The sequence below is a fragment of the Diadema setosum genome, chromosome 15, assembly GCF_964275005.1.
Source record: "Diadema setosum chromosome 15, eeDiaSeto1, whole genome shotgun sequence".
In the NCBI taxonomy this organism is placed as follows: Eukaryota; Metazoa; Echinodermata; class Echinoidea; order Diadematoida; family Diadematidae; genus Diadema; species Diadema setosum.
Genome location: NC_092699.1, coordinates 1,567,018 through 1,577,548, shown reverse-complemented (window position 1 = coordinate 1,577,548; position 10,531 = coordinate 1,567,018). Strand labels below are relative to the sequence as shown.

At 43.7% G+C, this 10,531-nt stretch overlaps 1 protein-coding gene across 1 annotated transcript; it reads left to right on the top strand.

Moving 5' to 3' along the window:
* The first annotated feature begins 4,815 nt into the window (after positions 1-4,815).
* Positions 4,816-10,167, top strand: LOC140239146 (uncharacterized). Its single transcript, XM_072319030.1, has one exon. It carries the CDS (start codon positions 4,816-4,818, stop codon positions 10,165-10,167), a length of 5,352 nt encoding a protein of 1,783 aa, XP_072175131.1.
* The last annotated feature ends 364 nt before the right edge of the window (positions 10,168-10,531 follow it).

The following is a 10,531-nucleotide window of genomic DNA, read 5'->3' as shown; positions in this document are numbered from 1 at the left end:
ACATCCCGCGGAGCTTCTGCATGATACGTTATGACGTGTTCCAATCAATTAGACAGCTCTAGTCATTTGAAACATATCATCTTTTTGTAATGTCTGCCGAGTTGGCTCTCCTGGCAATGAGCAAGGCCGACGACCATTGTATCCCAAGAGTGACGTTTAACGTGACTTATGGTCCCACACGTAGAAAATCGTGTCACGCGTGTAACCCCATCGTTTATTGATCTCAAGGAGGAAGTTGGTCATCATTAGACCACAAGCACGTGGGGGACGACAGAGAAAACAGCAATCTTGTCAGTCGTCACTCACACCAGCTTGGCCCGTTCGTCCCGTCTAACACCGACGTTATATCGAACACTGACGATTAGCAGGGCCGACACTGCATAGCTTTTAGGTCTTAGGTGGTGTAACTATATTGTGAAGACCTGGGTTTGAGTAACCCTTGACATGCTTAATCTACGCATATAGGGACCTTATAAATAACTACCTTGGCTCCATCACCATGTATTAACTTTGACCAGAGGTCTAGCAAGAATCAACTTGATACACTTACCGCCAGACTCCGTTTTGCTGATCTAGTACAAAATGTTCAATTCTCCCAGTCGCGTTATTGGTTATGGTTACCATTGTACTTGCCCTTCGTAGGCATAATTCATGCTATAATCCCTATCCATAGATCACTCACGATTAAAACAAAATTTGTCCAAATCGAACAACTTTTGATGAAGTCCTAGTCGATATACACGTCTCCTTTTGTGGCTTTGGAGTGATCTTATCTGCGAGGAAACATTTTTAGTTTCTCTTTTATCAGCGCTGGGTTGAATAGAATAATAAGGCTCACTTAAAGAAAGGTTCTATAACTTAGGAGGCTATAGCCTCGGTAAATAACTCCGTATAATAAGACATTGATTATGAGAAACGTCTTCAGTAATTTTGTACCCAAAGTGGAAGAAGAACATGATGTTTAGTAATGATTTTTTTTTATGTAACTCTGCAGAAATAAGTTAGAACATGATTCTTTCCTTTTTATTTTTTTTTTGTTTGGGGGGGGGGGAGGACTACTAGTTACTCTTGACAGAATGCAAATAAGATATGTTCAAATTCCTGTGTTAATTTTCATGATAGTTGACGTATACATTGACATTAAAGTGGATCATATTAATGAAAATATCTCTCTGCTTTGGTAAAGTTTTGACCATGATCTTGAGAGTTGTTTGTTCTTATTCCAAGTGGCATTCTCTATAGAGGTGATTTCGTCTAAAATTGAAGAATGGTGGAAATGTTACAAGGATTAAGATATGTCACGTCGTTTGTAATGCACTTATGATGTCTGCCTGTAAAAGTGAATTTACGCAACAAACACTCATGTAGTAACGCCTCAGTGACTGAAGTAAGTGTACGTGTGTGGGTGTGTATGTGCGTGTGCGTGTGTTTGTTTAAATTTGTGATTGTGTAAAGTCATTAAAGTCATTGCTTGTTATGCTTTCTCTATTTGTTTTCTTATGTAAATATTGTTGATTTCTTGTATTTTGTTAAAAATGTTGAAGCGCTTTGAGTCTATAAAAAGGGCGATATTATTATAAACATTAGTCATTATTTAAAGTCAATTGTAGGCAGACATTCAATTGATAAAGCGTTCACCACTTTTCTCCAGCTAAAAGAAAGAATGTCTACCATCATTCCTACTGATCTGCCTGCATGACACCCACCCTACTTTAATCCCTCTACCATAAATAGATTCAGCGGATCGGGAAAGCTGACGTATCCCTTTCCTCCTGGCTCCCCGAGCTTCTGGCGGCACCTAACGACTTCTTCTCTCAGTCATTTAAAGACGACTATATCCGGGTCGGCATGACGTGACTCTCTTCAATTCGTTAGGAGCCTCCTCCTTTTAATTTTCTTCGTCTTCCTCCTCCTCCTCTTCCTTCTTCTTCTTCTTCTTTTTCTTCTCCTCCTCTTCCTCCTTCTTCAATTTGACATGTGATTATATAATTATTGTCGATGACAACTTTTGAAGCAAAATTATAGATTTGGGAACATTTCTACATATCAATCATGACTGAAAGACAGATACATCGATAGATAGATAGATAGACAGATAGATAGACAGATGGATGGATAGATAGATAGGTAGATAGATAGATGGATGGATAGATAGATAGATAGACAGATGGATGGATAGATAGAGAGATAGATAGATAGATAGATAGATGGATAGATAGATAGATAGACAGATAGACAGATGGATAGATAGATAGAGAGATAGATAGATAGACAGATAGATAGACAGATGGATGGATAGATAGATAGACAGATAGATAGATAGATAGATAGATAGGTAGATAGATAGATAGATAGATAGACAGACAGACAGATAGATAGATAGATGGATAGATAGATAGATAGATAGATGGATAGATAGATAGACAGACAGATAGATAGATAGATAGATAGATAGATAGATGGATAGATAGATAGATAGTTAGATAGACAGATAGATAGATAGATAGACAGACAGATAGATAGATAGATAGATAGACAGACAGATAGATAGATAGATAGATAGATAGACAGACAGATAGATAGATAGATAGATAGATGGATAGATAGATAGATAGATTGATAGATAGATAGATTGATAGATTGATAGATAGATAGATAGATAGATAGATAGATGGATAGATAGATAGATGGATAGATAGACAGATAGATAGATAGATAGATAGATAGGCAGATAGATAGATAGACAGATAGATAGATAGATAGACAGACAGACAGAAAGATAGATAGATAGATAGATAGACAGATAGATAGACGAATAGATGAATATATGCATACATTGGCACAAAAACGTATAAGTACAGTTCTCTTAGATCTGAAATGCGCTTGATAAAATGTAAACATATACATGCATACATGCAGGTATATACACACATTATGCCTACTTGGAAAGACCCTTTGATATAGACAGAGATAAAGTGGATGTAAATAGAATTATGTTGAAGTAACACCTCCCGCAGAATGAAAATTTATCGTGTTTTTTTTTTTTTTTTTACGAACACTGGATTCTTTTTTCTTCATCAAACAGTGTTTGAACCTCTGTGGTCATATCCTCTAGGACATATAAGATGTATTTCATTTTAGTGAAATAGAACAGTGAAAAGAACACGCTGGGGAAAAAATTGCTAAATGTACAGCTGAATTTTATGGGAAGTTTATATGAAGTATTGATAAATGCAGCAATATTGTTGTGCAATAAAGACCACATCGGCGAGGTTTTATGAAAATTGGATAATCCATTCAAAATTTAAGAATTGTCATGGAATGATACAGTATACTACGAGTCTCAAAATTAGGGTCTGAATTATAGACTGTTAGCAAAGAGTTCCGGTCAATCGTTCCACAAGAGCAGCAGTTTGCTCAGCAGTTGGCCACAGCAGTTTGCTTATAGTTTGGTTTTCTTGGACAATCTGACGAAGTCCAACAATCCAAGGTATGTCAAAAATCGTTCTTTTATGATTTGTGCACCATTTAAGGAACAAACAAAGCTTCCATGGTCAGGGAGTTAAGAGGAAAAACCGTAAATGAGAAATAAGATTATGTATGTTCAAGGTCAAGGTCAAGGTCATCGCCGTATACGCTGTACTACGTATAAGCGTCTATTGTTCCGTGTATTGTTCAATTGCATTAACGTTCAGTGTAGCGTGCGTGGTGCATGGTCCGCGGTGTGGAAAGTGTTAATGCGAATACGTTGAACGTTTTGGACGGTCTTTGTAAAGACCTCTCCCTATCGGAGAACGGTCCGAAATGATAGTATTGTGAATGTGAATCCGTGGAGTTTCAAACGGGTTTTCTGGTATTATGTATTGCTCACGTTAAAACGTATAAGTTGGATTATATCTTTTCGCGTATGTATATCATTACGATAGTTGTGTTAGGAACGCTCCACGCACGAAGTTCATGCACGCGGAGGGATATTAAAGTTGAAGTTATAGTGATATGTCTAGCTGTAGATTCTGTGATAGTCTCATTTAAGACCACAAAAAGCGTTGCTAGGGAGAATCTAATGCTCGTTGTTGTTAATGCACAATTTGCTACAGGACGTCTTATAGTGACATTGTTGTGAGATGTGGCATTGAGTGTTTACAATCATAAGATTCAAGATATATTGATTGTGTTAAATAAGTTTATTAACCGACGATGATTTGTCTGACTTAGACAGAATATTGAAAGTTCATTATGTTTATTCTGCTTGTAGATTACACCAGATACATAATGGCAATACTCATGATGATAGTTAACACAGTCACCCTCATTGAGTTAGTAAAAATGGATATAAATGTTGTTTGAATATTCTGGCCAAAATTGCTTCTTTAAGAAAAGAAAGAAAGAAAATATTCATTATCGTCTTACTATTTCTGTGTAGAATTGAAATAGAGTATACTGATTTGTATGGCGTGCTATATGAATAATTTTCTTCTTGTTTGTATCTTACAGGAACCACTCATTCCAACACAGTTGTTGAATATATATATATAACTACGTATCACACTAGCAAGCGCAAGTTTGCAGTATATGCACAGTTACACATCGCCGATACATGCTGTGTAACAGAATAAAGAACCCACATCACGTTAAACCGAGGATTTCTTTGTTCTTTATTGCAACAACGTGTCCATCTGAAGAGATTGCATACGAATCCATCACAGCTTCAACAACTTTTGTATATTGGATTCAGGATGCAACTTGCACTATTGACATTTATCGTGCTATAACAACTTACTCACCATCAAGAGGCTGTGATTCCAGAACCATACCATGGCTGATGTAGAGAAATTAAAGTTGATCAGGAGAAACACCAAAGGGGGATTGACACGCACCTTAAACTCAATCGACAGGCTATTAAAGGACACCTTTGGTGAGGTCGACACCTTAAAGGGATACATAGCCAAGGCGGAAAGTCAATTCAAACAAGTTGAAAGCAAGCATGCGGAGCTGGTCGAAAATATAACAGATGAAGCGACATTCGAAGAAGAGGAGACCTGGATGGGAGAGTGTGAGAGTAGGTTTGTGGAGACCATCGTACGTGCGAGAAAGTCCATTGGGTCCGCAAGCTGCCGTGAGCCGCCTACCTCCCAGCCTGTGACGCCGTCAACTCCCCAAACTTCTACACCATCTGTTGTTCAAGATCCGGCACCGCAAGCCGAGACTGTGTCATGGCAACCCCGATCTACAAGTCCAGAACCGATTGCTCCCTTAGCTCCGCCCTCTCCGATGCATCGACATTCATCTTGCACACCTAAGATGCAGAAGATGAAATTTCCTACTTTCAACGGTGATATCAAGGACTACCAGCGTTTCCGTACCTTGTTTCAACATTGTGCTGCTGACCTCACAGAGATAGAGTGTTTCTACCAACTCACTCAAGCCATGATTAATGCTCGCGAACGAAACATGATAAAGGGCTGCATTAATGTGCAGAGGGCTTGGCAGGTACTTGATGAGAAGTACGGAGACCAAGACAGAGTTGTCGACAGTCTTCTTCGTGACTTGGAAAACCTGAAGCCGTACGAAATCAAGGGCAAGATTAGTCTAAGTGCCATGACTGGGTTTGTTCAAACCTTGCAGGTATTTGAGATGCAGGCCGAATCAATCGGCCTCTCTGGGGAGCTGAATAGTAAAATCATGCTAAGTCAGATCAAGCAAAAGATGCCTGAGGGACATCGCATCGCCTACTACAGAGATGTCAGAGACGAGCATATCAGTGACTCCCTTGGAGGCTTGGTCAAATGGCTACATAGACAGCTCCTACTCCAAGAGAAGGCGAAGTCACCATTCCCAGAGAAGACGAGTACCTGTGAGATGAGTCAAAACAGAGGAAGCAAGTCTTCAAATGCAGCAGCGTGGAATCCACCTAAACAGATCCAATCTAAAGAGGGGAAGCGTTCCGGGGTTCCCAAGTGTCCTCTTCATGTCAACTCGAATACGCACTTCCTGAAAATGTGCATCAAGTTCAGGAACCTCAGTCTAAAGGAAAAGTATGACGTCATGAAACAGAATGACATCTGCAGCAGATGTGGTCATGACAACTGTCCTGCAGGGAAATCCCCATACGACCACAAGTTATGTCAGTTTGCGTCGCCATGCAAGGTTCAGAGTTGTGGAGATGATTCCCACTTCTCTGCTATCTGCCCTGTCGTATATGGAGGGAGAGATCAAGGCTCGTCATCTTCACAGGATCGCAATGTGCCACCAACACGTCCACACACCACTTCAGCGAGTGTGAAGACTGTCGCGAACAAGGACGCAGGCGCACTACAGAGCGTCCTTCCCACTGTGATGGGATATCTGCGACACGGAAATAACCGTCAGCTGGTGCGGATTCTCTTAGACGGTGGAAGTCAGGCTACCCTGGTAAGAGAGGGCATCTTCTCCAAGACCGAGAAAGATATCTATCAGGATCATGATCTGAGTCTGGTTGGCGGTACCAGGATCAGACGAAAGCTTCGACTATTAGATTGTTTCATCGAAGACATCGGGGGAAACTTGTCGTACCCAGTTTCCGTCACAGAAATAGACAAGCCTTGTGGAGAAGCCCCTGTCGTGCAAGCAGAAGACCTCCAGCAGTATCACCATCTACGGGAAGTGGATATTCACACCGCCTCGTCTGAAACTGTCGACATGTTGCTTGGCGTTGACAACACGCACTTGATGGTATGGGAGGAGTACATCCTTGGGGAAAAACCTGACGAGCCAGTGGCGGCGAGATGCCCCTTGGGATGGTTTATCCAAGGAGGACGTTCAGGAGGCCCTACAGCTCTGCTTAACTACGTCAACGTGTCGGCAATCGGTCCCCTAGAGGAGTTCCTCGGCCTGGAAACAGCAGCCTTGCAACCGAGAAGATGTAAGTGCTCAACAGAGATCTTGAACAGAGGAGCAACCGAAACCATGGAGCAAAGTGTTTCTCAACGTCAGGACGGCTCGTACGAAGTCAGATTGCCGTGGAAGAAGTCTCCTGACAGTTTGCCAGACAACTACGACTACGCCGTTAAGAGGTTGCATGGCTTAGAGAGACAGTTCAGAGACAGGCCTGAAGAGTGGGACGTGTACTGCAAGCAGATGAGGGACTTGCAACACAGAGGTGTCTCACGTCGTGTCAGTGACGCAGAAATTCGACAAGACAGAGAAGCTGGGAGAAAAATGTGGTTCTTGCCACATTTTGCGGTAAAGAAAGATTCAGCAACTACCCCAGTCAGGATCGTCTACGACGCAAAGGCAAGATTCCAAGGTCATTCTTTGAACGAGTACCTCGTGAAGGGTGAAGACCTGAATGCTGATCTGTTCAACGTGGCTCTGCGTTTCAGAGAGAACGAAGTAGGCGTCATCGCTGATATCAGAAAAATGTTTCAGGCAATCAAGATCCGCCCGGAAGATGCAAGGTTCCATCGGTACGTCTTTCGAGAAAACCCGAACCAACCCATTCAAGTCTATGAACTCACTACTGTGACATTCGGAGACAGGCCTTCTCCAACGGCAGCAATTGTCACACTCAGGCACGTCATAGATCGACACGCACCCGATGATGAGCAACTGAAGAAAGTCGTCACCGATCAATTCTACATGGACGACCTGAGTGAATCTGTCACCAATGTCGAGGAAGCCGTCAATCTGAAAGCCAAGCTTGTAGAAACGCTTGCTAAGGGCAAGTTTGACATTCGCAAGTGGCAGTCGAACGCACAGGAAGTGTGCGACTCTGAGGAGGACACTCAGACCGCATCTGTGTTAGGAACAAAATGGAACCTTTCGACTGACACACTTAGTGTGAAAAAAGTCAAGCCAATGGAAGATGTTGTCCTAACCAAACGCAAGTTGTTGGCTCACACCGCATCATACTATGATGTGTTTGGTATGCTTTCTGGAATGTTGATCCGGCCGAAGATTCTACTCCAGCAACTGTGGCAGTTAAATGTCGACTGGGACACGCCACTCAACGACAGACCTGAGCTCTGTCGAATCGTCAGGGAGATCAAGGTGGATTTGGAAGCAGCATCTACCATAGAGATCCCACGATGTCTCATTCCTGAGACATTGCGAGGGAAAAGGCCATTGCCAGAGGTTTCTCTACACGGAGCCAGTGATGCATCTGAAGATGCCATGGGCATCGGCGTCTGGTTGAGGTGGTCAGAGACTGAACAAACGGAAGTGCAGTTGTCCTTCGTCGCTGCAAGAGCCCGACTCACTCCACTCAAACAAACAAGCATGCCAAGGAAGGAGCTTCAGGCCATTCTCCTCCTGTCAAGACTGATAGTTGCCCTGAAAGATGCCCTTCGTTTCAACATCTCCTATTCGAAGATGTGGACGGATAGTTTGACTGTAGTAAGGTGGCTGCGGGGACAGTCCAAGTCCTTTCGCTCGTTTGTCGCATACAGAGTGGGCGAAATCACCTCAGAGTTCGACCCTCACCAGGACATTGCCTACGTGCCGACTGATCAGAATGTCATTGACGTCGTCTCCAGAGGCACCACAGCGGAAGGAATGCTTGAGGTCATCAAGGGACCAACTTACCTGAAGCAACCACCTGAGTCCTGGCCAAAGACACCGCAGAACATCCAGGAAGACACTTCGGATCCAGAGAGGAAGAAATTCCACGTTCGAAATGCGAAGACACTAGCGCTGAAAGTCAATGCAGTGGCTCACACTACCGCAATCGTTGATCCCACCAGCTTCTCGAATTGGCAAAGGCTGAAGATGGTCACAGCTCGAGTGTTATCTGTGAAAGATGTTCCAAAGAAAGAGTGGTTCAAGAAGCTTACTCAGCAGATTTCGCAGTGGCCGTCTGCCAAACTCCTGAAGGAGGCCGAGTTGTACTGGATACGTCAAGCGCAGAAGGACATCAACTTTCAAGATGCCAACATAATGCGCCTCGATCCGTTCTTCGACGAAGAAGAAAAAGTGTATCGCGTTGGAGGTCGCATTCGCCATGCTCCGATATCATACGACATTCGTCATCCCTATCTCCTCCCAAGGGAAAGCCACATCAGTCTACTGATTGTCAGAGATGGACACTCCCTTGCTCTCCATGGAGGACAACTCAGGACTGCGGCAGAAGTGAGGAGAAGGTATTGGGTTGTCGCTGACACAAGGCTCTCCAAACGCGTGGTGAAGGAATGCATCGTGTGCCGCAGGCATAGAGGGAGACCAGTCGAACAGAAAATGGCGGACCTCCCAGAGTGTCGTGTGAAGCCCTTCTCACCGCCATTTCAGACAACGCTCGTGGATTATCTCGGGCCGATAAACGTGAAGGTCAGCCGCAACATTACTGCCAAGGGTTACTGTGCTGTGTTCACATGTGCGGCTACCAGGGCTGTTCATCTCACTTGTGTCCAAGACCTTTCGACACAAGCTTTCCTGCAAGCCCTGGATCGCTTCATCAGCATCAGGGGTGCACCGGCCACCATCATCAGTGATAACGGGACCTGCTTCCGTGGTGCTTACAACACGATCAACACGCTCAATCTACGACTGGACCAGACAGAACTGAGGGAACACTGTAGTAGCTTCAAGGTGCAGTGGAAATTTGGGCCTCCTGGTGGACCCCACCATCAGGGCGCTGTCGAACGCATGGTGCAAGAAGTCAAGAAAGCCATGAAGCATCTTGTGAAAGCCGATCGTTTGCCTTTCCCTGAATGGGAAACAGTCTTCTGCCAGATTTCGGGGTTGATCAACAGTCGACCGATTACAGCTGTGTCATCTTCACCACTTGATCATCCCCCTCTTGCTCCGAATCATTTCCTCATCGGGAGAGGAGATCTTCCGAGCCCAGATGTTCCCTGTGCGCAGTACAATGGAGACTTCAAGAAGCGGAGAGAGCTGTGCAACGCAATGGTCGACAAGTTCTGGAAGCGTTGGATGGACTGCATACAGAAGCTCTCACCGCGCTCGAAAAACCAACGTGCAGCAGAGAACCTACAAGCGGGTGACGTTGTGCTCGTCATCGGAGAAGACAAGAGGCGCGGCACTTGGCGAATGGCTGAAATCGTGCAGACCTTCCCTGGAGACGATGAGCTGGTTCGCGTCGTCGAGCTTAGATACGCAGACAAGTCAGTCGCAAAGAGACCTGTCACCAAACTGATTCTTCTCATGAAGAGAACCGAGAGAGTGGACATTTAAAGTGTAACTGAAGGACTGAGTAAATAATCGCGTTCATCTGAAGAAAGGATTCAGTGTAGCCTTTGTTTGGCTTTCCTCGTTTGATCAGAACATTTTGGGCTACTAAGTTCTTGAATTTGGTTATTAACTCGAACAAGCAATTTCTTGCCTTAATGGAGGCGGTGAAACTTAATTTTACTCTGTTTGGACATTACAAAACATTCTATTTGAGTGTTCGTTTGTCAACTGGTTTGAATTTCACTTTAGATCTATTTAGGTCTCGACCTTAGAGCAGTTATCTGTTCGTTGTTGTGTAAATAATCGCATTATTGTACACGTTTTGAGTGTTTATAAAGTGACTTCCGTCACGTTCAAGGGGGCAGGA

Bases quoted from the DNA above. Each gene is read 5' to 3' on its own strand.
- LOC140239146 (XM_072319030.1), top strand. From the start codon at position 4,816: ATGGCTGATGTAGAGAAATTAAAGTTGATCAGGAGAAACACCAAAGGG.